The sequence below is a fragment of the Poromitra crassiceps genome (genome assembly GCF_964638095.1).
Source record: "Poromitra crassiceps genome assembly, chromosome: 9".
Lineage (NCBI taxonomy): Eukaryota > Metazoa > Chordata > Actinopteri > Beryciformes > Melamphaidae > Poromitra > Poromitra crassiceps.
Window position 1 is genome coordinate 41,524,898 of NC_139630.1, and position 25,821 is coordinate 41,550,718.

Consider the following 25,821-nt stretch of genomic DNA (forward strand, 5'->3'; position numbering starts at 1 on the left):
AACATTAGGGTTAGACATTAGGTTTAGTACAACAATGTGGTTAGGGTTAGGGTTAGGGTTTGGGTCTGGTCGTGGTTAGATAAGAAAACCCTAACCCTAATCTTAAACACATCTTTTTTACTTGTCGCAGCCCAGCGGCAGAAGCCATCGTCTGGTTCCAAAAACCTCATCCGCTATATGACCGATGATCTCATAAATCACTGATGATGTCACATAAAGTGATGAGGTCATAGATCACAGATTATGTTATACAGTTCTAGACAGCTCGCCCTGGTGGCCAGGTCACTAGTGATAATAATATGATGCAATGATGATGTCATAATGATGTCATAATGTGGGGGACGTATTCACTCTCAATAGTTCACTCTTGAGCAATTGTGATGCTGGCAGTGATGTCACTCATGCAATTGTGATGTAATCAGTGATGATGTCATCAGTGACTCAGTGAGTGATGTCTTCAGTGATACCTCATCATTGATGTATATACTGTAGTTTACGCTCGTCCAATTGTGATATCACCATTCACCAATGATGTCATGTCACTCGAGCAATTGTGATGTCAACAGTGAGTGATGTCTTCAGTGATTATGTCATCATTGATGGCACTCGAATAATTGTGATGTCATCGGTGATTATGGCATCAGTGAGTATCATCAGTGATGTCATCACTCAGCCCTGTGTTGCTATCTCCATAGCTAAAGATTGCTTAGATTATCTTGTTCATATTCAATTCACAATGCAATTAGTAATGGTTGTGCAACCCAATCGAAAATAAAAGCTACCATATATGTAAAGGCGAGACCCATAAAATACATTCTCATGCAGATATCTTGAGGTGACAGGTCAAGAGACCCCTTTGAAAATGGCCATGCCAGTTTTTCCCTCGCCAAAACTTAACTAACTTTGGTGCGTTATTTAGCACCTTTCCAGACAAGTTAGCATGACATGGTTGGTATAGGCATACATGGGTACAGTATGCCTTGTAGATTCATAAAGCAGAAACTTTGCTCTGGCTTTAAAACTAAGACCGCTAGAGCCATTTATGAGCCAAATACGGAGACTCCCGTGAAAATCGGAACTGTTGGCAGGTATGTGACATGCTTTCTGTGTGGCAATGAGAATACTGTCAGGGTTTTTAACACAGTAATGCTATCAGCTCATTAGAGCAGTGGTTCTCAATTTTTTTCACATGAAGGACCCCTAAACTGACAAAAATTAGACCACAGACCCCCCCCCCCCCATTTGATAGGATTTTGTCCCACGGACCCCCATATGATCATAAGATTGATACTTTTAGATGTTTTATTACAGAAAGTGTATAAAACCCATGACCAAAATAGTCATTGTGTTACTTATGAATGTAATTATAGCAAAAATAAATTACCCCCCTTTTGGCTGGGGACCCCTGGAACCCCCTCAAGGACCCCTGGGGGTCCCCGGACCCCTAATTTGAGAACCACTGCATTAGAGGCCCTTATCCTGAAGTGAGAAAGGGAGAGAGAGAGAGAGAAAGAAGGAGAGAAAGAAAGGGAGAGAGAGAGTTAATGGAAAGCTGAGGGGGAGAGAGAGAGAGAGAGATGGAGAGAGTTAATGGAAAGCTGAGGCCTGAGGAGGAGAGGGGGATGTAGTTGGATGGATGGTACTGAAGCTGGTGGAGATCTAGGCAGTAGATGGATGATGAAACCAGGCTGAAGCTAATCATGCGACTCACAGACTAAATCCTCTGCCCTCAGATCTTCTCTCCGCTTTCAATCTGACACTCATCCATTCCCATTCAGTCCATAGTGCCCACTATTTGGCAAAACACTGAGACAGAATCCACAGTGCTGTAATTGGCTTTTCCGAGACAATAGCGATGTATTACAGGGGGATAGAACCCCATGACAAGCTATTACAATGCACTGCTGCTGCGGCACTGATGCTCTGCAGAGAGGACAGAGGCCTGTCAGGTCCAAACAGCCCCACCACACCACAGAAACAGTTAGAGGTCAAACCCCTATGGAAGCCTATTCCAGCAACCCAATAAAATAAGAAAACAAGCGCAAATTCACAATAGCTGTGACCAAATGTGTGAATTTCTGAAATGCACTTTTTGTGGACCAACTGACCAATCAACAACAGTCTCTTAGACTCTAAGAGACTGTTGTCTCTAAGACTTAGAGAGTAGAGCTGCTGGTCACAGCTAATAACTGAATTGTGACTCCCCGCATGCCCCCCACCCCTCATAATTCTGACTTTATATCTCTGGATGAAAAAAGTAAGAATTCTGAGGTATTATTATCTCAGAATTCTCAGAATTGTGAGGGCGGAAAATCACAATTCAGTCGTTTTTTTTTTTCATTGAGTAGTGGGAATGGGCTTCCATAAAAAAAAAAAAAAAACAGTAATGTTTGTCAATGTATTCTTAACGGAAAAAAAAGAAAAGAAAACAGTTAGTTATTGGCAACATACCTTGCAATTCTGAGCCAATTTCTTGTATGCATCCCCCCATGGATAACTGTCCAAAGCAGACAACGTTAAGTCAAAGATATTTCCAGCAGCTACAATGGAGTTTGATAGCAGAAAATCTTTCGGGGATATAACAGATAAAGGTCGGGTTTTAGTGTCAGTCCCTCAGAATCAAAGAGCGAGGACTTCTTTCTCATGGACGGGTTAACCATATGGGCAAATGGGCAGTTGCCCTTTCTAGAACGGCCATTTTGTACCAAGAGATGTTCGACAATCACACAGGGAGAAATACATGGTAGAAGAAGAGAGAGAGCAGTTTCTCCACCAACGGCAGCCTCAATACGTATAAGCCTCAAATGTCCAGTCCATATCCAATTTGATTCAGTCTGAAGGAGTCCAGTGCAGTATTAGTCAATTTGCAAATGCTTCTGCCTACCTGTCTGCACTTTACAGAGGAGAAAGTTGGTCAAAACGCATGTTAGGCGGGACATCCGCTCAAGGAGGGACATCGGCTAATTTCCCCAATCATCTGCCTCAGTTTTGTTTCTTCTTTGGAAGATGACATCTTCCTCTGTCAAAATTGTAATGGTCTGAAGTACAGACTGTCTCTGGAGCATTGGAAGATTGTGGAAGAGATAGAGTAGCAGTAGCAGTATCAGTCTGAGAGGTCCTGGCACTGGGAGCAGTCAGTCAGAGAGGTCCTGGCACTGGAAGCAGTCCTGGCACTGGAAGCAGTCCTGGCACTGACAGCAGTCATTCAGAGGGGTCCTAGCACTGGCAGCAGTCAGTCTGAGAGGTCCTGGCACTGGGAGCAGTCAGTCAGAGAGGTCCTGGCACTGGGAGCAGTGAGGTCCTGGCACTGGAAGCAGTCCTGGCACTGACAGCAGTCATTCAGAGGGGTCCTAGCACTGACAGCAGTCATTCAGAGGGGTCCTAGCACTGGCAGCAGTCAGTCTGAGAGGTCCTGGCACTGGGAGCATTCAGTCAGAGGGGTCCTGGCACTGGCAGCAGTCAGTTATTCAGTCAGAGGGGTCGTGGCACTAGGAGCATTCAGTCAGAGTGGTCCTGGCACTGGCAGCAGTTAGGCAGAGGGCTCCTGGCACTGGCAGCAGTCAGTCAGAGGGGTCCTGTCAATGGGAACAGTCAGTCAGAGGGGTCCTGGCACTGGCAGCAGTCAGTCAGAGGGGTCCTGTCAATGGGAACAGTCAGTCAGAGGGGTCCTGGCACTGGCAGCAGTCAGTCAGAGGGGTCCTGGCACTGGCAACAGTGGCTCATGTCTTCAGAGTAGAGCTCCACCTGGATGGTGACACTGTAGAAACCAAACTTGTTGTGGAGGAGATCAGTGGCCTCCTGCAGCACAGACTGAGGATCAGCACCCACCTCTGGAGGGAAGGGAGGAGAGCACATGATGAGGAAATAACAATGAGAAACAGCACAGCGACTCTATTCTACTCTACTATAGTACACTCTACTCTGTTTTGCTCTACTCTAGCTACTCTATTATATTCTACTATAGTACACTCTACTCTGCTTTGCGCTATCTACTACTATACTCTGCTTTTGCTTTCATCCACTCTGCCTTAGTCTGTTCTTAAATTTGTAAAAAGGCATTAGTGCTAGCACAGATTCTATTTGAATTGCATAACTTTGGATTTACTGTTATTATTCATTGGGTAAATCAAACAAAACTAAAATGTATAAATAACAATTTGAATAGATATTTGTGTTAAAATGTAGTAAAAGTAAAAGGTTTGCAGAAAAATAAATACTCAGTAAAGTACAGATACCTTAAAATCCTACTTAGGTACAGTAATTAAGTATTTATACTTTATTTCCCATCTCTGTATCTTACCTATGGCCAGGTGAACAGAAATGAGTGTCATATTACCTATGGCCAGATGTACAGAGAGCAGTATGTCATATTATCTATGGCCAGGTCAGGTGAACAGAGAGCAGTATGTCATATGGCCAGGTGAACAGAGAGCAGTATGTCATTATGGCCAGGTGAACAGAGAGCAGTGTGACATATTATCTATGGCCAGGTGAACAGAGAGCAGTATGTCATATTACCTATGGCCAGGTGAACAGAGAGCAGTATGTCATATGGCCAGGTGAACAGAGAGCAGTATGTCATTATGGCCAGGTGAACAGAGAGCAGTATGTCATTATGGCCAGGTGAACAGAGAGCAGTATGTCATTATGGCCAGGTGAACAGAGAGCAGTGTGACATATTATCTAGGGCCAGATGAACAGAGAGCAGTATGTCATTATGGCCAGGTGAACAGAGAGCAGTGTGACATATTATCTATGGCCAGGTGAACAGAGAGCAGTATGTCATATTACCTATGGCCAGGTGAACAGAGAGCAGTATGTCATATTATCTATGGCCAGGTGAACAGAGAGCAGTATGTCATATTACCTATGGCCAGGTGAACAGAGAGCAGTGTGACATATTATCTATGGCCAGGTGAACAGAGAGCAGTATGTCATATTACCTATGGCCAGGTGAACAGAGAGCAGTATGTCACATATGGCCAGGTGAACAGAGCAGTATGTCATATTACCTATGGCCAGGTGAACAGAGAGCATTGTTTTATATTACATATGGCCAGGTGAACAGAGAGCAGTATGTATTACCTATGGCCAGCCAGGTGAACAGAGAGCAGTTATAAAAGGGAGCAAGTGGGCAATGTTCTCTGTTTGTTTCCAATTTTGTCCCAATGATGATGTCATAGGAGGCATTGTGACATCACTGATGATTTCATAGGCACTGATGTAAACTTAAGGGGCACACACACACACACACATACACACACACACACACACACACACAGACACCCTTGCATGTAAACTTAAATGTCATAAGAGCAAAATCACTGACATCACAACCACATCACTGATGACATCACAACCACATCACTGATGACATCTCAATTGCTCGAATGACATCACTGATGATATCACAATGCCTAAGACATCATCAGTGATGTCACAATGCACAATTGCTCAAGTGACATCACTGATGACATCACTTGACATCATCAGTGATTTATGACATCACTGATGACATCATCAGTGGGACAACAACTGAAACAGAGAAGAAACAGAGATTGCCCACATTGCTCCTTTGATATATAGAGATAAAATATAAGATTACCTATGGCCAGGTGAACAGACAGCAGTATGCTATATTACCTATGGCCAGGTGAACAGAGAGCAGTGCCTGGCCCATAGTCAGGCCCCAGAGGTGCAGACAGTGCATGGACTTCACAGCCTTCAGAGACAGCAGTACCTCCTTCACTGAGTTAAACTCTATTCCCTTCGGAGCCCCTGGAAAACAACAGGGCACACAATGACACACAGGATCTCAACATATCAACAAGCTGTTACCTTTTTGGAGTTAACTTACAACACATTTGGATGATCTGGATGACCCTACTGACACTGTAGGGTCATACATACATCAGCTTTTATGAGGACATGTGGGTGCCAAACAAGACCTTCAGAAAATTCCCCAACAACAAACCCTGGTTCACTGCTAAACTCAGGCAGCTTTGTCTAGACTAGTCTGGACGGAAAAACCTCGCTCCGAGACTTCGGGCTATGGGCGGAACGTAGGAACCAAAGTGCTCTACTCCAGGAAAATATTCCGCTCAATTCTTGCGTTCCATTCAGACGTAACGTTATGGAACCGGCGAGTTTCTTCAAGTACTTATTTGAATACATCGTTTGGTATGTCCATGCTTCTTATTTTTTCTCCAACTCGTAGCGACTGGCGAGGTTAGGCATAGTGCTACATTTCTATGGGGGAATGAAAACACTGCGGACCAGAACACAGGACCGGAACACGGGACGGGACATCCTGCCTGTAGTAATGCATACCAGGCTTTTCTCCTCGGGAAAAGCCTGGTGATGCGAGGTTAGTCAAGACAAAGAGCAGGCATACAGGAGGGGAGATAGGTCACTGTATAACCAGGCCAGAAACATGCAGACGAGAGAGGTCAAGGTAGCAATACGGAGCTACAATGAAAAGCTCCAGAACAGGTTTTCTGACAACGACCCATCGGCAGCATGGAGAGAACTGCAGGAGATCATCAGTTATAACTTATAAGAGACCTCCCCTTCCACTGCAGACAACCCTCAACTGGCAGAGGACCTGAATACCTTCTACTGCAGGTTCAAAAAGCCCTCACTCATATCCCTACCCCCACTCCCATGCTTACCTGCCCTCACTGTCATGCCCCCACCCCTCTCTCTGGTTCCTCCCACCCCCAACTCACCCCCCTCCTACCGCCTCCCTTACTACCCCCCCCCCCCCCCACCTCTCCCAACCGCACCCCCCAACCCTCACCGCTGCCCTCACCCCGCTGTCCCCCATCCCCCCACCACCGCTAAAATCTGTGAAGAAGAGGTGACAAAGGCCTTACCAGTGTTTAGGCACTACTACTGCTAAGCACATTTGTGCACAGAAACCATTTAAAAATTTGTTTGACAGATTCTAGAGCTTTTTTCCAGCATGAGAAAATATATGTCGATCCGATCCCCATGGTTATTACCTTCCATGAGTATCCTGAAGACATCTCTGAGGATGGTCACCGTGGTGCAGAGAACAAAGACCGAGAACAGGAAGGTACAAATGGGGTCTGCAACTTTATATTCAGGCTGAAAGAGAGCGGTGGGAGGCAGGTTATGGAGGAATATGCTAAAAAATACTGTGGAACACAGTGAAGAACATTATGAAGTAGCGCAAATATGGCAGCAGCAGCAGCACCTTGCCTAGATCTGAAGCTCGACAGGCAGCTACGGCACCTGCCAACACTTCCAATTTTCACGGGAGTCTTCCTATTTTAACCCCTTCTCCTGCTGTGCTCCCGATGTGTAATATCTACCATTAATCTCCAGATTTAAATCAAATGGCTCTAGCGGGCTCAGTTTTAAAGCCAGAGTGAAGTATATCTTTGTCGGGAATGGGGCTAAATAACGCTCCAAAGTTAGGCAAAATTCTGGCCAGGGAAGATTAAATTAAAACTATTAAATGGGTCACTGCAACCACTCCTACCTCCAGATATCTGAATGAAAATGCATTCTATGGATACAGATGAGTCTCCCCTTTATAGATGAGGTAGCACGAGACTGACAATGCGATCCATAGAGTTCCTGCTTTCATGAGACTCAAAATACTCGGTCATTTTTCACTGTGGCAGCCCCAAATCGCAGTAAAGTGAGAGGTAATTGTTTACATGTTGAGTCGATTACTCAGACATCTAAATGTATTTTTCTTAGGATTTAGTTGGGTGGAGGTCACGGTGGTGAAAGGCATTTGAAAGGGTGAAAAGGGAAATATTTCGGGGGAAATGACAGGTTATAAAGATTCTGTTTGACTATCACTCCGTCAAACAAAATGTGCACCAGTGAGGAGGGAGAGGCTAAACGTCTCAAGGTCTTCTTAAGCATAATGAGTACACCGGGTTCAGGTGCACCCAATTATCCTAAGGACCCCAACACCAGGCTCCTGCAATACAGGACCAGGAAACGAGGAAACCCTGGGACAAAATCTTATCAAATGGAGGTCTGTGGTCTAATTTGTGTCAGTTTAGGGGTCCTGGACTTGAAAAAGTTTGAGAATCACTGCTCTACACTACCCAGACACCACTAAAACTCTCCATTGAAACCTATGATAATACTAAGTAGGCAGTGTAGTAATAAATATGTAGTCAAACTGCATCATATCCATTTTTATCAGAGTTGGACAACGCTGACTGGACCATATTTGATTTGTATTACTTTCGCAGCTATTGACGCAATATCACGTCAATCCGTGTTGTCACCGTTATGTGACAGTTGGCGCTCTTGGCCATCTTATGAAATGCTACTGCACTTCCAGAGTTGCCCAGAAGCAAACGGCTCCAGCCTGGTGCCTCAAAGCGCTGCAAGGAGTTTTTTCCCCCGGGCTCGCGCGGTGTCAGATGGACTCGTGACAGTGACTCAAAGCTGAGGGATTTATTTTTCACCAGACGCTGGTAAACGTGCACAAATCAATTCTCCTGTCAAGTAGATTACTAATCCGTTCTGTGAGGCCTCACATCGTGTAAATTTCAGCCGTCAGATATGCTCCCAGACCTCCAGACATTGAGCACCAGAAGCCACCGCCCCTCAGGCAAGACGAGAGCATGACCTGCATGATCTCCCCTACCTGAGCGGGGTGAATCTCCCCATTTCTTGCATTTTCTCGGCTGTCTGTGGACAGACGAGTGTTTTCTGTGAAAACTACATTCAAGTGTCGATAACTAAAGATATGAAGTCAGGAACAAATGTTGTATATGAAAGTAGCGGCTTTCTTCTATCTTTTGAGATATTCAGTGTTTACATAGTCATAGAAGAAAATATTCTGTGGGTTTTGGAAGATTAGTGAAAATGGTCAGAAACCCTGGCAGGGAAAGTGTTAAAAGGCAGATATCCGTCTGATACAGTATATTGGCAAACTGGTACAGTATCAGTCACAGCCTAACATGAATGTTATGTCTAACTGACCCGGAAGTAGATGACGGTTGCAGCCACCATGACTCCAACACTCTGCAGCAGGTCACCAACCACGTGGATAAATGCTGCACGGACGCTGGTGTTGCTGTGGCCACCGAGGAGCGTATGGGCATGGCCATGAGACACAGGACTCTGGCCGTCTTCGTCTATCTGTTGGTAACCGGCACCGTGGGCGTGGAAAGTGGTGGAATGGTGGAGGATATAGGCCATACTGGAGAGAAAGAGAGAGATTTCTAGCCTGATATCAGACTGAAGTGTCAGCTGATCGTTACACTCCATTTCCTTCTTCAGTATGACATTGCCTCTCCACTCTAACCGATTTCAAAGGGGAGGGGGATTTGATTTTCTGTAACCAATCACTAGAGCCCCAATCTGGGAACCCACTCTGGGACAGCCCTACCTTTTTTCCAGGCTTTCTGTACAGTGCGCCTCTCCTGCCACCATCACTTCCTTTTCCGCGTCCGTGCTCCATTGTTTACAGTCTGAATAGCAACTTGCGTCGTGACTTTGGCGATACTTACTAGTCACAACAACTACACCTCCAGTAATTTCCCACTGTTGTTATGAGATGAGTTGAGTCTTCTATGCAGTGTGTTTTTGCGTTAACGTTATTAGCGAATAGCCGAAACGGACGCGGAAAAGGAAGTGATGGTGGCAGGAGAGGCGCGCTGTACAGGAAGCCCGGCGAAAAGTTAAGGCTGTCCCAGAGTTTATTTCTGGGTTCCCAGATTGCTAGAGCCCTAACCTGGGGAACCTGACGAATCTGCAAGCTCATGTTTGGTCTGGCAAAGTCAGGCTACTACAGTAGAATGTATTCACCTGAATCTAATCCAGTGGGGAGAACACACACAGACACACACACACACACACACACACACACACACACACACACACACACACACACACACACACACACACACACACACACACACACACACACACACACACACACACACACACACACAATCTCTGCATATCTTCAAAGAAGTGTGCAGTTCGGATTTCAAAGTACGTGGTACTATCTAGTATCTAGTAGTATCTTGAACAGTGCAGCTTTAGATACAGTTTACTATGTCACAAATTCAAATGTAATACAGTATAGCATAGCCTACTCTTGAACACCCAGACTGCTGAGAAGCGCTCACATGATGTTGACGATGACGGCACAGCCAGAGGTGATTAGCATCACATTGCCGTGGATCTCGTAGTCGTTGCGTATGATCCTCTCGATGGCTAAATAGACCAGAACCCCCGTAACAATCCAGATGGACATGACTGAGGCTAGTGCCCCAAGGATCTCTGTCAGCAGAATAGAATAGAATAGAATAGCAGAACAAGAATCAGAATCACTTTAATGGTCAAGCACAATAGGTTTACAAGAATGTGTTGTTGCAGACATATTCGTGGTACACACACATGGTACAAGACAACAGAAAGACTAACATAGTAGTAGGATTATGTTCCATAACCAAGAATATCCTATAGAACCAGAACCTTCAACTCCTAGTACGTAATGTCATTCAGATAGACATTATTTTTTTTACATTTCTGCTTATTTTAGGTATGTTATGTTGTTGGTCTATATTTCCTACGTACCTTAAGATATTCACATCCAGTGAAATTTCTGACTGCTACCATGTCAAGTTTGAAAGGTCTCAGAGCTTGTAATATTACTGACTTTATATGTCTCAACTCCCATACAGCCAGGCTATATTTTGGTTCTTTTTTTTTACTTTTGGGGTGTATCAATATCTAACAATTTACACATTTTTGCAGTCAAATATTTTTATACAAGAATTTCACATAGGATACCTTAAAGATAAGAAAAAACATTGCTGTGTTTTGTTCTACCTCCTGTAGGGGTATCTCAGAATTTTTGGGGCATTGTCACTAGCCTACTAATTAATGTATTTATTATTTATCATTATTTATTAATTCATTATTAATCATCTAACCATCAATCCATCCCTACCTCCCTCCATCCATCCATCAATCATCCATTCAGTCATCCATCTATCCATACTAAGGTAGCTTAGGTGCACGTTCACACCATACGCCAATCCCACGCTGAAGCCACGCAGTTTCATTTCGGCATCCTTGTTAACAGGCGATTCCGTTCACACCACCCACACGCCACGCCACACTGAAGCCACGTTGAAGCCACGCTGAAGCTACGCTGAATCGATAGTTTCAGCTTCTGTTGTATTTTCCAAGCGTGCAGCCGATGTGCCAGGCATGAAGTCAATGCAAGTTGTGAGGGGGGAAGGAGGGGCCGGAGTAGCAGCTCCGAGCCAGGCACTGAGGAAAAGAGTTTCTGGTGTCACCGCTTTAGCGTGGCACTCAGCATCACTCAGCTTCAGTGTGGCTTTGGCGTATGGTGTGAACAAAGCGTAGCTCTGGTCCTGAGTCTGACCTTACAAATAATTCCTAATTCATTAATTGATCAATTTATGGAAGTCACTCATTCATGGAAGCATCCATCCATCCACTCTGAGCTGTAAAGTCTCTGGTCCTGACCTGATCTGTGCCAGCCAAAATTCATGATTTTGGTGGGCGGTCTCGAGGAGATCCACAGGGAGAACAGGCTCACCATCATGCTGCCAAAGTCCGTCAGGAGGTGGGCTGCGTCTGTCATGATGGCTAGGCTGTGAGACAGGTAGCCTCCTGGAGCAGAACAGAACATAACAGGTCAGAACAGGCTTTGAGACAGGTAGCCTCCTAGAGGAGAACAGAACATAACAGGTCAGAACAGGCTGTGAGACAGCCTTCTGGAGGAGAACAGAACATAATGGATCAGAACAGGCTGTGAGACAGCCTTCTGGAGGAGAACACAACAGATCAGAACAGGCTGTGAGCCAGGTAGCCTCCTGGAGGAGAACAGAAGATAACAGATCAGAACAGGCTGTGAGACAGGTACCCTCTTGGAGGAGAACATAACATAACATGACATCAGAACAGGCTGTGAGCCAGGTAGCCTCCTGGAGGAGAACTGAACAACAGATCAGCACAGGTTGTGAGCCAGGTAGCCTCCTGGAGGAGAACAGAACATAATGGATCCCAGTGAGCAGTCCTAACAGCAGGCCGGACACCAGGCGGGGCTATAGTGGGGGCTTTGCTCCCTTGTATTTTCTCTCTGCCATCTGAGATGTATTCAGGGCTGCCATGACCAGTCTGGATGAATATACTGTTGCAGTCACATCCTACACCAGTTTCTGTGAGGATACCTGCATTGAAACACACACCAAAATGAAATACAACAACAACAACAACAACAACAACAACAACAACAACAACAACAACAGCCAGTTCACTGCCGAAGCTCAGACTGGAGAAAGAGGAGGCGTTCAGAAGTGGAGACAGACAGCACTTTAAAGAGTGCAAATAATACAGGTTTGATGAAGCAATACGAGCTGCTAAACGCCTGTATTCACAACGTCTCCATCAGCACGTATCGGACAATGACTCGGCCTCTGTTTGGAAAGGCTTGAGAGAGATCAAGGGCTACAAACCGTCTGCCAAGCACTCCATTGCTGTACTTGAATGAGTTCTACTGGCGCTTCGACAGACAACGCAGCCCTGACCCCATCTCCTGCCACACCCCTCTGCTCAACCAGGCCGCCAACCTCTCCACCCCTCCCCTCAGTCCTGCCCCAAACAGCTCCAGTCCACCTCTTTCCCCTCCCCCCACACCTCTCTGCGTTCAGGAGAGAGACGTCAACATGCTCTTTAAAAGGCAGAAGTCACAAAAGCCAGCCGGACCTGAATCTGTCTCACCCTTTGCCCTAAAGAACTGTGTTGATCAGCTGGTCCCAGTGTTCACCGACATCTTCAACACCTCTCTGGAGACATGCCACGTTCCAGCCTGTTTCAGGTGCTCAACTATTATCCCTGTCCTCAAAAAGACAAGGCCTGCGGCACTAAAAGACTACAGCCCTGTCACCTTGACCTCTGAGGTCACAAAGTCCTTCGACCAGCTTGTTCTGTCCTACCTGAAATCCTTCATGGACCCAATCCTTGACCTCCTGCAGTTTGCCTACAGAGCCATCAGATTGGTTGACGATGCCATAAACATGGCCGTCCATTACATTCTCGTGCAACTTGACACTGCAGGTTTCAGAACCTATGTCAGGGTCCCGTTTGTGGAATCCAGCCCAGTAGAAACTACAGTTCCCTGTTACCTCCACATAACATGCTGGACACATGCTCAAATTGGTCACAGTTATCAAGAAATGCGACTACGGTGTATACATGTCCTAATCATTGACCGTCTAAAAATATGGACACTGTCCACCTAGAGCGGCAGGCTGTGCGATCACTGGAGAAGCGAGCTGTCAATCACACCAAAAATATTGTCTTTTCTATCGTCTATTTTACTCTAAATGGGTGAGTTATATAAAAAATATATAAAAATTCACCTCCTACAGTTGTCATGAAAGGTGAAATTAGAACCAGGTTGGGCTGTAGAGTTGCTTTATCCTGTTATAACGTCAGGCATTTTAACATGGGGGTGAACAGGAATGACTCCCTTTTGGAGTCAGCCTCAAGTGGCAATTCGAGGAACTACAGCTTTCAGTATCACTTCTGTGGATTCCTCTGCCAAACCTCAAGCTTGCCACCGCCTGGTCCTAAATGGCATCTATTACTCCACATATCTTGAATATTTCACTCAGTATAAGTGTGCTATAAAACTTCACTGAAGCGGCTACAGATATGTGACATTGTCGTATATATGGAAAAAATCAGGAGTTCACAGCGTTAATTATAACTGTCTTGGCTATTTAGAGGTCTCAGATGCTTTCAATTCTGACAATCCATTTTTCACAAGAGTAATGCCTTAGACTAGAGGTCTGACATTCCTTTATATTCTATCATAAAAATCTGGGCAATCAGCCACTGAATATATGAGTCATTTTATACACTCTGTATAAGGTTTGTCTTCAATCTAATAAAATAATACGATAAGTTCCTGAAAGCGGGCTCATTTTTAAAGTCAGAGTGAAGATACTTATATCAGATGAAACTAGAAGACAGGGCGTCCGGGTAGTGTAGCGGTAGATTCCCTGCCAAGTTAGCACCTCCTCTGTTCGGTCGGGGCACCTGTTCGGGCCGGATGGGAACTGATGAGAATAGCATGATCCTCCCACGTGCTATGTCCCGCCGGTGAAGTTTCCCCCTGTCAGGTGAAAAGAAGCAGCTGGCAACTGCGCATGTCTTGGAGGAAGCATGGTGCTAGTCTATGGCTCTCCCCAGATCGGCAGAGGGTGGAGCAGCGACCGGGGCGCGTGTATCCTTTTCCCAACGGGGTTTAGATGAAACCACGTCCCAAACTCATTTCATTGATTGCCGCAACTGCTTCCTCCCATGCTGCCAAGCAAGCGACTCCTGCGAACTCCTCTGCCGAAGTGAGGTGCACACACACCACTTCCACCTCATTCCCGTGTCAGTCTCCTCCGCCACCACTGACAACACTACTGTCAACAGCAGAGGTGACTCCGCTGCACCCCGAACACCTCTCTTTACAGCCAGGCAGGCACCGGTCAAAGAGAACTCTTTGGGTTCCAAAAATCAGTACTATCCCTTTAAGTTGTGTGAGCTACAAATGTCTGAGCTGTACTGCATGAATTGTCATTTTCCCCTCCTCATATAACCCTTACCTATGACCTCTCCGATCATGAAGATGAGGCAGACGACTGAAGCCATGTAAAGTTTCTTCTTGGCCAGCAGCTTGTCCTCGCTGTCCTGGCATGGCAGTGGGGCTCTGGAACCGTGGCAGTGGGCGCCCACGGGCCGCTTCAGCTCCATGGCGCCGGGCACGCCCCCATTCTCAAACGGGAAGTTGGAATACTCTTTGGAATCTGAAGATGAGCTGTAAAGAGCCAGAAAATATCATGCATGAATTAATCTGTTGTCAGGGGATATTATCAGATATCTAGCCAATCTGGGAATAAATTCCTTACCAAGAAATTTCTTCACCAATGTGTTTATAAAGGTGTCTACTAAGACATATCAAAAGGTGTTTTTTCAACTCCCCTAGGAAAACCTGTGACAGCTGCTGAAAGTTGAGTTACCCAGAACCTTATACAAGAAAAATAAAAAGTGTTTAATTCTGCCTGAAGCAGCTTGTGGGGTCAAGCTATGGGTTTTTATCTGAATCCATTGCAAGCATTTGCTTTGGACCAAAACCACTCCTTGTCGAGAAAACATCCTTTCCCCACTCATCGTAAAGCCATTTTTGTGTGAAAATAAATATTTACATGTTATAAATAATCTTTCCAATGGTTTGGCCTGCAATGCTGAACAGTAGGCTACATGGTTTATGGGACTTTTTGGCTCAAGGAATTCATTAGAAGGAGAGCTCCGCACATCTCTTTCTCGGGCAGGTGCGTCGGACAAGGACAAAGTGTTCATAAAATGTAAAAAAGGGAGTCCCGCACACCATCCAAACTTGCAATAAGGATTTATTTTGTGACGTCTCGGTCACCGACCTTTTTCAAACAAAATCTGTTTTGGTTGAAAAAATGTGTTTGAAAAAGGTCGGGGACCGAAACGTCACAAAATAAATCCTTATTGCAAGTTTGGATGGTGTGCGGGACTCCCTGGCCTCAAGGAATTCAGAACCCATGTTTTGCTTATTTGATCTGCCACAAGGGAGAGTCCTGGGCCCTCTTTTATTTATTTTGTACGTCAATGATATGAGTGATGCTTGCCAGCTATTTTTATATGCGGACGATTCTGCCTTGCTTGTGTCTCAAGGCAGTGGTTGACAACACTCTCAGCTCAGAACTAGAAAACATAGGTGTCCTTACACCTGGGCAAAACAGAGGCAATTTTATTTGGTTCTAAATTTAAAATGAGAAGCTCCCCTGTTTTTAACATCACAGCTCAGGGATAGGTTATAATGTCTAAATTTATAGTGAAATACCTGGGCTGCAAACTTGATAGTGTCCTATCTGGTCATGGCAGCTCATGTTTTAGATAATGTGCATAAGAAAATTAAGTTTTTAGCCAGGAAGTCAAAGTACCTGCACTTTGAAGACACTGGCAGTGGCTCTGGTCCAAAGTAATTTCGACTATGCCTGCAACAGGCTGGTACAGCAGTATATCCAAACATCTTAGCAACAAGCTACAAACTGCACAGAACTCGAACTCACCTTCATACCCAACATTTTAAATATCTTGGTTGGCTCAAGGTGGAGAACAGAGTGACCATGCTGAAGCTTTGTTTGCTTTGCTTCATGGCATTTACTGGGAGTGAGCACCCAACTATTTCAAAGGCTATTTTACACGAGTCAGTGACTCCCATAACCACAGGACCAGGGCCAGTGACCAGAATTCCATCACTCTTACATTTAGGACTCTAATGGGGGAAAGCACATTCACCTACTCTGGAGCTGTAGCATGGAACAGCCTACCTACCTGCATCACTTGAATCAAGTTTGCTCCAAAAATCGATTTAAGGGTGCTGTCAAAAAGTGGCTGTTGACCAACCAGAGTGGGCCTGAGTAATGTACAGGCCTTCACCATAGTGGTTTTTGAGCCTGTGTTGGTGTATATCCTTTGTATTATGTGTTAAATATTTTGATCTGTGCTGTTGATTATGCCTGCGATAGCCAGGCCGGAGGCACTATGGATTCGGGTTGTCCGTCCGTCCGTCCCTCCGTCCGATGTTCATTAACGCGATATTTGCTTGGAGCACTCTGCGCTGCCTGCTACACACACCCACACAGACACACTACCCCGCTGTCACATGCATGTAACTTACATTATTTCTTTTAAATTATTTTTAACTCAGCGTAAATGAACGTCATGAAAATATTTATTAAATAAATTTCCATGACTTTTCCAAAACTTTGGGGGATTTTATTTTTTTCCAAACCTTTTCCATTACCTGGAAATTGTATTTTAAATTTATTTCCATGATTTTCCAGGTTTTTCCATGACCGTACTGCCCTATGCAAAGGATGTGTAATTGACTCATTTTAACACATATTTCAGAAAAAATGCTATTCACGATGTCAAGAGAACAATTGCCTCTGTGCCCTGGCATAATGGCCTTGTGCCCTAAAGAAAATTGGCGACGCCGAAGGCCAGATGACCTTGCCCCTAAAGTGACGAAATTCCCACCGTAGTGTAGCCCTCTATTCTATATGAATCTATAATATACTGTAGCCACTATGCTTCTGCTAGCTGGAACAAACTGCCTGAAGACCTCAGATGTGCCCCAACTTTACTTACTTTTAAAAATAGACTAAAGACTTTTATGTTTACCGTCGCTTTTAACTGCTGACAGCTGATTTTAGGAGATGTGTGTGGCCTATAAAGGTTAGAGTCCAACTATTATAAAGGTTATGGACATTTTCCCAATCATGTGTGTGTAATCATGTTTCTTATATAGCCATGATGTCGGATAGAAAAAATTATTTATTCTACCAATTGAGCAAATATTATCCGATTAATGCAAACCCAATGAGTCCTCTGTAAGTTTTTAGCTATTTTTGTAACTGCTGCGCCTGTCGCTGAATGCACTTTTTATGCTCTTTCTTAAAGTTCTGTTGTGATTCTTTTAAATGTCTATTTTATCCTCTTCTTTTATTTTCTTGTGTCAACCATTTTATGTGAAGCACTTTGAATTGCCTCTGTGTATGAAATGTGCTATACAAATAAACTTGACTTGACTTGTAGTGTAGCTATTCTATTCTATACAAATCTTTTTATAGTTATACTGTAGTTATGTTTATTAGAGTTGTAAGTGTGAAGGGGCCTTACTCTCGTTTCAATATGCTATTCACTGTTTCAGCTGAGAATTACATGTCTGACACAACACACATCACACACACACACACGCGCGTGTGCGTGTGTGCGCGCGCGCACGCACACACACACACACACACACACACACACACACACACACACACACACATCAGACTGGACTCTAATCAACAGAGTGAATCAAATGCTGACTTCTCCATTTTCTCTAGCTCTAACACACACACACACACACACACACACACACACACACACACACACACACACACTCTGTCTCTCACACACATGCACACACACACACACACACACACACACACACACACACACACACACACACACACACACACACAGGTTGGCATTCTCTCCGTGTGCAGTGATGCTGTGATGATGTGGCTAATGAGGCGCAAAAAAGCTAATTTGGGCTCACTGGAGATAACCACACACACACACACACACACACACACACACACACACAGACACACACACACACACACACACACACACACTCGCTTCTTAACACTTGCAAGCGAATACACTTAAGCATTATCACAGAAAGACACATCGTGCACACACGCATGCGCGCGCGCACGCGCACGCACGCACGCACGCACACACACACACACACACACACACACACACACACACACACACACACACACACACTGTAGTCTCAGGGGACATTCAAGCTGAAAAGAATCAGCCAGGTGGAAAACAGATTCTGTTCAATTACACCACTGGGAGATCGTAAGAGCAAACACCCCCCCCCCCCCCCCCTTCCACACACACACACACACACACACACACTTTCTCTCTGTCTGGACCTCTCTCTCTCACTCTCTTTCTCTCTCTGTGAAGCGGTGGGGTATGTTAAAATCTAAGCATATAGGCACCATGTTGGGATCATGCTTGTTAAAGCTTAGTACAACGTATTAGTGAAATGGTCAGGAAAATGTAATTTAAGAAATTTACCACGAGAGGAAGGGGGTTGTGGCCACATTTACCACTGGTACAGGGTTGTGGCACGAGGCGAAGCCGAGTGCCATAAACCCTGTACCAGTGGTAAATACACTAGTTTATCAGGCCACTACGTGGTCTTCAAATCTAGTTTTATGAGACGTCGGCCCGGTATTGTGTTGTGTGTAAGGTCTGTGTATCGATATGTGGCGCGTGTTGAAATTGCATGAAATGCGGCACTTAACTCTGTTGGGTTCCCAGCAGCCCACTCCCCAAGTTTGAAGTCCATCAGACGAACAGTCTGTGAAATAAACCACTTTTTGTGTTGCCAGTGAGTGGCGCTATGCCGGATTGCACAAAATTCGACACTGAACTCTGTCAGATCCCCATAAGCACACTCCCCGAGTTTGAAGCCGATCCGATGAATGGTTCTCGAGATAAACCACTTTTTGTGTTTGCCAGTAGGCAATCTGCGAACCCAGAGTCTATTTTGGCACGTAAATAGACTCTGGGACAGCCTTGAGGCTTCCTCTACAGCCCGGATCTTCCGCCCAGGACTTCCACTTCCGCACAGCGGTGCCTTTTAAAAACATACATTGCATCGCTTTTATTTTGAATGGTAAACATCAAAATTCTTATATATTCACTAGCATTCGGGACCAGAACTCTTATATTCTCCCGTACAACAACAGAGCGGCACTGCGCGGAGGCGGAAGTCCCGGGCGGAAGATTTGCGCTGTACACAGGAAACCTCAAAAAAAGGTACGGCTGTCCCAGAGTCTATTTACGTGCCGAAATAGACTCTGGGTTCCCAGATTGGCCCTCTAATGGCTTTCCGGCATGCACATTGCTGCCTCTCACAGAATACACAAATTCCCGACTTGGGGGTCCGCCCCCTCGTCAATGCTCCTCCGTCCGACCGCCTCACTCTCCTATTCGACCTCCGTGTTCCTGGACCTCTTGGCCCTCGTGACAGCACGCCAACCTCCCTCGCATCTCGACGGCTCGGACTCCATGTCCTTCCTGACTGAGTCTATAAGTGGTGGGAGAATAAGTAGGGAGAAGAGGACAAGTGGCGCATCATCTCCAGAGTAAGTGGTGGGAGTATAAGTAGGGAGAAGAGGACAAGTGGCGCATCATCTCCAGAGTCTCCACCTTAGGAATCGAGCGCGTGGCCCAGCCCTACCTCACAGTCATTACTTTTATGTAGCAGAGTAGAAGTTAGCCTATATAGACCTACCTTAGACATGCCTTCGTTAAAGTTAGACCATGCTCATCTGCTTGGATATTAGCTAGCAACTCATAGCAACAGTGTTGTAGTACTAGAGTCCAAGTCCTGGACTCATTTTCTGGACTTGTGACTCGACTTGAACTCGAGCATTCATGCATTCAGACTCGGAAGTTGGAGATGAAACCTTGTTAATTTATTTTTTTTGGTAATAGGCCCTAATAACTTGGCAAGATATTGATAGCTATATAAATACCGTGGCATTATTCAATTTCGTACAAGGGCAGGCACATACATGTGTTCCACCTACATGCTGATTCACACTCGTTCAGGAACTCCGGACTCGGACTTGGACTCGGACTCGACTCAAACACTGGGGACTCGAGGCTCAACTCGGGACTCGAGATATAGTGACCTGACTAACACTGCTTAACACACACATCTCCTACATTTTCAAAATATTGGATGGTCATCATTTTGGAATATACTGGTAGCTTATTCAATCTCCTACAACAGTTTGACTGTGATTCAGCAGAAAACTGCAGGACCTGAGGGAATATTCACTGGTCTGTGAAATTATCTGAACTGAAGATCCCTCCTCACAAGAGCTGCCCTTAATCCCAACTGCAGTCTGCCATATCAGAGCACCATGTCATATTTATACCGACATGCTCTGCTTCCCATATCAGAGCATATTTTACTATGGACATGCTCTGCCTGCAGTCTGCCATATCAGTGCATATTTTACTATGGACATGCTCTGCTTGCAGTCTGCCATATCAGAGCATATTTTACTATGGACATGCTCTGCCTGCAGTCTGCTATATCAGAGCATATTTTACTATGGGCATGCTCTGCCTGCAGTCTGCTATATCAGAGCATATTTTACTATGGGCATGCTCTGCCTGCAGTCTGCTATATCAGAGCATATTTTACTATGGGCATGCTCTGCCTGCAGTCTGCCATATCAGAGCATATTTTACTATGGGCATGCTCTGTCTGCAGTCTGCTATATCAGAGCATATTTTACTATGGACATGCTCTGCCTGCAGTCTGCTATATCAGAGCATATTTTACTATGGACATGCTCTGCCTGCAGTCTGCTATATCAAAGCATATTTTACTATGGACATGCTCTGCCTGCAGTCTGCTATATCAGAGCATATTTTACTATGGACATGCTCTGCCTGCAGTCTGCTATATCAGATCATATTTTACTATGGACATGCTCTGCCTGCAGTCTGCTATATCAGAGCATATTTTACTATGGACATGCTCTGTCTGCAGTCTGCCATATCAGAGGACCATGTCATATTTTACTATGGACATGCTCTGTCTGCAGTCTGCCATATCAGAGCACCATGTCATATTTTACTACGGACATGCTCTGTCTGCAGTCTGCCATATCAGAGCATATTTTACTATGGACATGCTCTGTCTGCAGTCTGCTATATCAGAGCATATTTTACTATGGACATGCTCTGCCTGCAGTCTGCTATATCAGATCATATTTTACTATGGACATGCTCTGCCTGCAGTCTGCTATATCAGAGCATATTTTACTATGGACATGCTCTGTCTGCAGTCTGCCATATCAGAGGACCATGTCATATTTTACTATGGACATGCTCTGTCTGCAGTCTGCCATATCAGAGCACCATGTCATATTTTACTACGGACATGCTCTGTCTGCAGTCTGCCATATCAGAGCATATTTTACTATGGACATGCTCTGTCTGCAGTCTGCTATATCAGAGCACCATGTCATATTTTAGTATGGACATGCTCTGTCTGCAGTCTGCCATATCAGAGCATATTTTACTATGGATATGCTCTGTCTGCAGTCTGCCATATCAGAGCATATTTTACTATGGACATGCTCTGTCTGCAGTCTGCTATATCAGAGCACCATGTCATATTTTAGTATGGACATGCTCTGTCTGCAGTCTGCCATATCAGAGCATATTTTACTATGGACATGCTCTGTCTGCAGTCTGCCATATCAGAGCACCATGTCATATTTTAGTATGGACATGCTCTGTCTGCAGTCTGCCATATCAGAGCATATTTTACTATGGATATGCTCTGCTGCAGTCTGCCATATCAGAGCACCATGTCATATTTTACTATGGATATGCTCTGCTGCAGTCTGCCATATCAGAGCACCATGTCATATTTTACTATGGACATGCTCTGCTGCAGTCTGCCATATCAGAGCACCATGTCATATTTTACTATGGACATGCTCTGCTGCAGTCTGCTATATCAGAGCATATTTTACTATGGACATGCTCTGTCTGCAGTCTGCTATATCAGAGCACCATGTAATATTTTACTACGGACATGCTCTGTCTGCAGTCTGCCATATCAGAGCATATTTTACTATGGACATGCTCTGTCTGCAGTCTGCTATATCAGAGCACCATGTCGTATTTTAGTATGGACATGCTCTGTCTGCAGTCTGCCATATCAGAGCACCATGTCATATTTTACTATGGACATGCTCTGCTGCAGTCTGCCATATCAGAGCATATTTTACTATGGACATGCTCTGTCTGCAGTCTGCTATATCAGAGCACCATGTCATATTTTACTATGGACATGCTCTGTCTGCAGTCTGCCATATCAGAGCATATTTTACTATGGGCATGCTCTGTCTGCAGTCTGCCATATCAGAGCACCATGTCATATTTTACTATGGACATGCTCTGCCTGCAGTCTGCCATATCAGAGCATATTTTACTATGGACATGCTCTGCTGCAGTCTGCCATATCAGAGCACCATGTCATATTTTACTATGGCCATGCTCTGTCTGCAGTCTGCCATATCAGAGCATATTTTACTATGGACATGCTCTGTCTGCAGTCTGCTATATCAGATCATATTTTACTATGGCCATGCTCTGTCTGCAGTCTGCCATATCAGAGCATATTTTACTATGGACATGCTCTGTCTGCAGTCTGCCATATCAGAGCATATTTTACTATGGACATGCTCTGTCTGCAGTCTGCTATATCAGATCATATTTTACTATGGACATGCTCTGCCTGCAGTCTGCTATATCAGATCATATTTTACTATGGGCATGCTCTGTCTGCAGTCTGCTATATCAGATCATATTTTACTATGGACATGCTCTGTCTGCAGTCTGCCATATCAGAGCACCATGTCATATTTTACTATGGACATGCTCTGTCTGCAGTCTGCTATCAGATCATATTTTACTATGGACATGCTCTGTCTGCAGTCTGCTATATCAGATCATATTTTACTATGGACATGCTCTGTCTGCAGTCTGCTATATCAGAGCACCATGTCATATTTTACTATGGACATGCTCTGTCTGCAGTCTGCCATATCAGAGCACCATGTCATATTTTACTATGGACATGCTCTGTCTGCAGTCTGCCATATCAGAGCATAGTTTACTATGGACATGTTCTGTCTGCAGTCTGCTATATCAGAACACCATGTCATATTTTACTATGGACATGCTCTGCCTGAAGTCTGCCATATCAGAGCACCATGTCAATTTTGTTGTTGAGCTCTTAGACATTTAAATGAAAAACAATATATTATTTTTAATAAAAGCATGTTTATTTATTTTATGCCGGGTCATAGCGATTCATGTCGATGTTTTCACTGTGGATCAATGCAGTTGGATTGTTGAACATTGAATCGATGCAGATTGATGCATCTTGCCACCCCTGTAAATACCTGGTAGTTCTCTGGTAAATATCTAGTAAATACCTGTAAATTTACCAGGTATTTACCTTGTAACTACAGGTAAATACCGGGTAAATACTTGTAATTACTGGGTAAATACCTTAGTTACCAGGTAAATACTTGGGGAGTTTGGTTAAATACCTGAAATAAGGCCTGTGGTTAAAAGTTTGGGTTCAGCAAGATAATCTTCACAAATAGGGGTTCATTTTATGATTTTTGAATGTGAACTTAAAATCATGATTTTCATAAACTTGTGTTAACCACATACATTTCAGGCATTTAATTGAAATCCCCATACAAAAGTCCCATTAACTTTGAGATGAGGGATGGGAAGTGCACTGACGTCATCCTTGCGGTACTTCTGGGTTGCCAGCTGGGGGAACACAGCAAGCCCACACACACACACACACACACACACACACACACACACACACACACACACACACACACACACACACACACACACACACACACACACACACACACACACACACACACACACACACACACACACACACACACACACACACACACAGAAGGAGCAAATGGTGCATGAAATCCCAAATGCGGTGCCATATGCACACAGTCATTCAAACAAATTCACACAGGGGAATAAACAGGCTTCAAGATAAATAATCTTCACTAGGCTATTGTTTTTTGCAGGGGCAATTTATTTATTTATTTTTAACAAGTGAATCCAATATGAAAAGCCTTTTTCCCCCCTTAAAAAAAGAAAAATAAATACACTGTAATAATAAATAGCCTTATGAATGGCTGGTTCAATGCACTCATTAGAGCATCATTTATTTCACAATACATCAATCCAGTATGGGCTTTCCTGTGACAACGGTGGTAATCAGAGTCAGAGCCACCCTACCGTAATTAGGTTAATAGAGTGTACACTTTCTGTCAGGTCGCATCCTTCCTAAATGGCAGATTGCTTGGGAAAAGTGGGAAAAGAGCAGCTTTGGGACGGTAAAGACTTCAGAGGCCTGGGATGTGGGATCAGTTTAGTTCCCGTTATCATGTCCGCTCAAAATGATGAGATTAATTAGGCTACATCAGCAGCTACAAACTGATCTAATAGAGCAGAACATTTTACCATTTTAAAGCAGGCTATGCGGTTATTCAGCTCTTGACTGCCAGGGAGGGCCTGTGTGTGTGTGTGTGTGTGTGTGTGTGTGTGTGTGTGTGTGTGTGTGTGTGTGTGTGTGTGTGTGTGTGTGTGTGTGTGTGTGTGTGTGTGTGTGCGTGCGTGCGCGCGCGCGCGCGCCCGTCTCCGCCCCCGCCGACGGGGGTACCCAAAAATAACCTGTGAAAGTTTCAGGTACTTTAAAAGATGTTATATTACTGGTTATTAATGTTGCTATTACTATTACACTGTATTAAAATGTGAACGTTTTTTCTTCCTTGTGAAAAATAGCTTTTTCGGAGATACAAGGTTTCTGCACGACAGCAGCTATATCTATATAGATATAGATATATAGATATATATGGCCTGTGTTTTGCAGCCTATAGGGAATGACCTGTGTGTTTTGCAGCCTATATAGAAAATGACCTGTGTTTTGCAGCCTATGGAAATGGCCTGTGTTTTGCAGCCTATATAAATGACCATGGAAATGACATGTGTTTTACAGCCTATAGGAAATGGCCGGTGTGTTTTGCAGCCATATAGGAAATGGCTTGTGTGTTTTGCAGCCATGGGTGTTGGTGTTAAATGAAGCGTTGAGCCCATAACACCCCCTGCTCAGTGAAGAGGTATTGGACTCATTGCATTGCACTACATTACTACAGAAATCAATAGGAAATGCTTTCGCTGTATCGGGCTAATCTGCCTGATTTGTTGCGCAGTAAAAGAAATTGCCTATATTTATTCGCTTGAATGAACTTTTGGTGCAATAGCCTATTGGTGCAAGGTCCTAAATTAATTTCTTCTTCAACTATATAAGCATTTATTGGTATTATTAAAATAAGCAATACATTTTTCAAACCAGATCCATATATTAGATCAGATTTTAGCCTGCATAGGTCGAGATATACATATTAGGCATAGGTCCACATTTGATATATATTTCTGTCCACTAGATCCAGCATATTTTAAGATAGGCCAGTTAACCATGTCCATATAGGCCTATATTTTTTTGTTAATAGGTTCATA

The 25,821-nt window shown here is 44.4% G+C and overlaps 1 protein-coding gene across 1 annotated transcript in view; it reads right to left on the bottom strand.

Moving 5' to 3' along the window:
• Nucleotides 1-3,684: 3,684 nt before the first annotated feature.
• slc30a2 (solute carrier family 30 member 2) overlaps nt 3,685-25,821 on the bottom strand; it is a gene marked incomplete at both ends in the record, with an annotated part of 24,817 nt that continues 2,680 nt past the window's right edge. The window contains 7 exons of the mRNA XM_083643476.1: nt 3,685-3,830; nt 5,644-5,778; nt 7,005-7,110; nt 8,980-9,199; nt 10,134-10,287; nt 11,506-11,652; nt 14,643-14,854. Of these exons, the coding sequence (XP_083499602.1) occupies nt 3,685-3,830; nt 5,644-5,778; nt 7,005-7,110; nt 8,980-9,199; nt 10,134-10,287; nt 11,506-11,652; nt 14,643-14,854 (1,120 nt within the window). The remainder of the gene's footprint in view (nt 3,831-5,643; nt 5,779-7,004; nt 7,111-8,979; nt 9,200-10,133; nt 10,288-11,505; nt 11,653-14,642; nt 14,855-25,821) is intronic.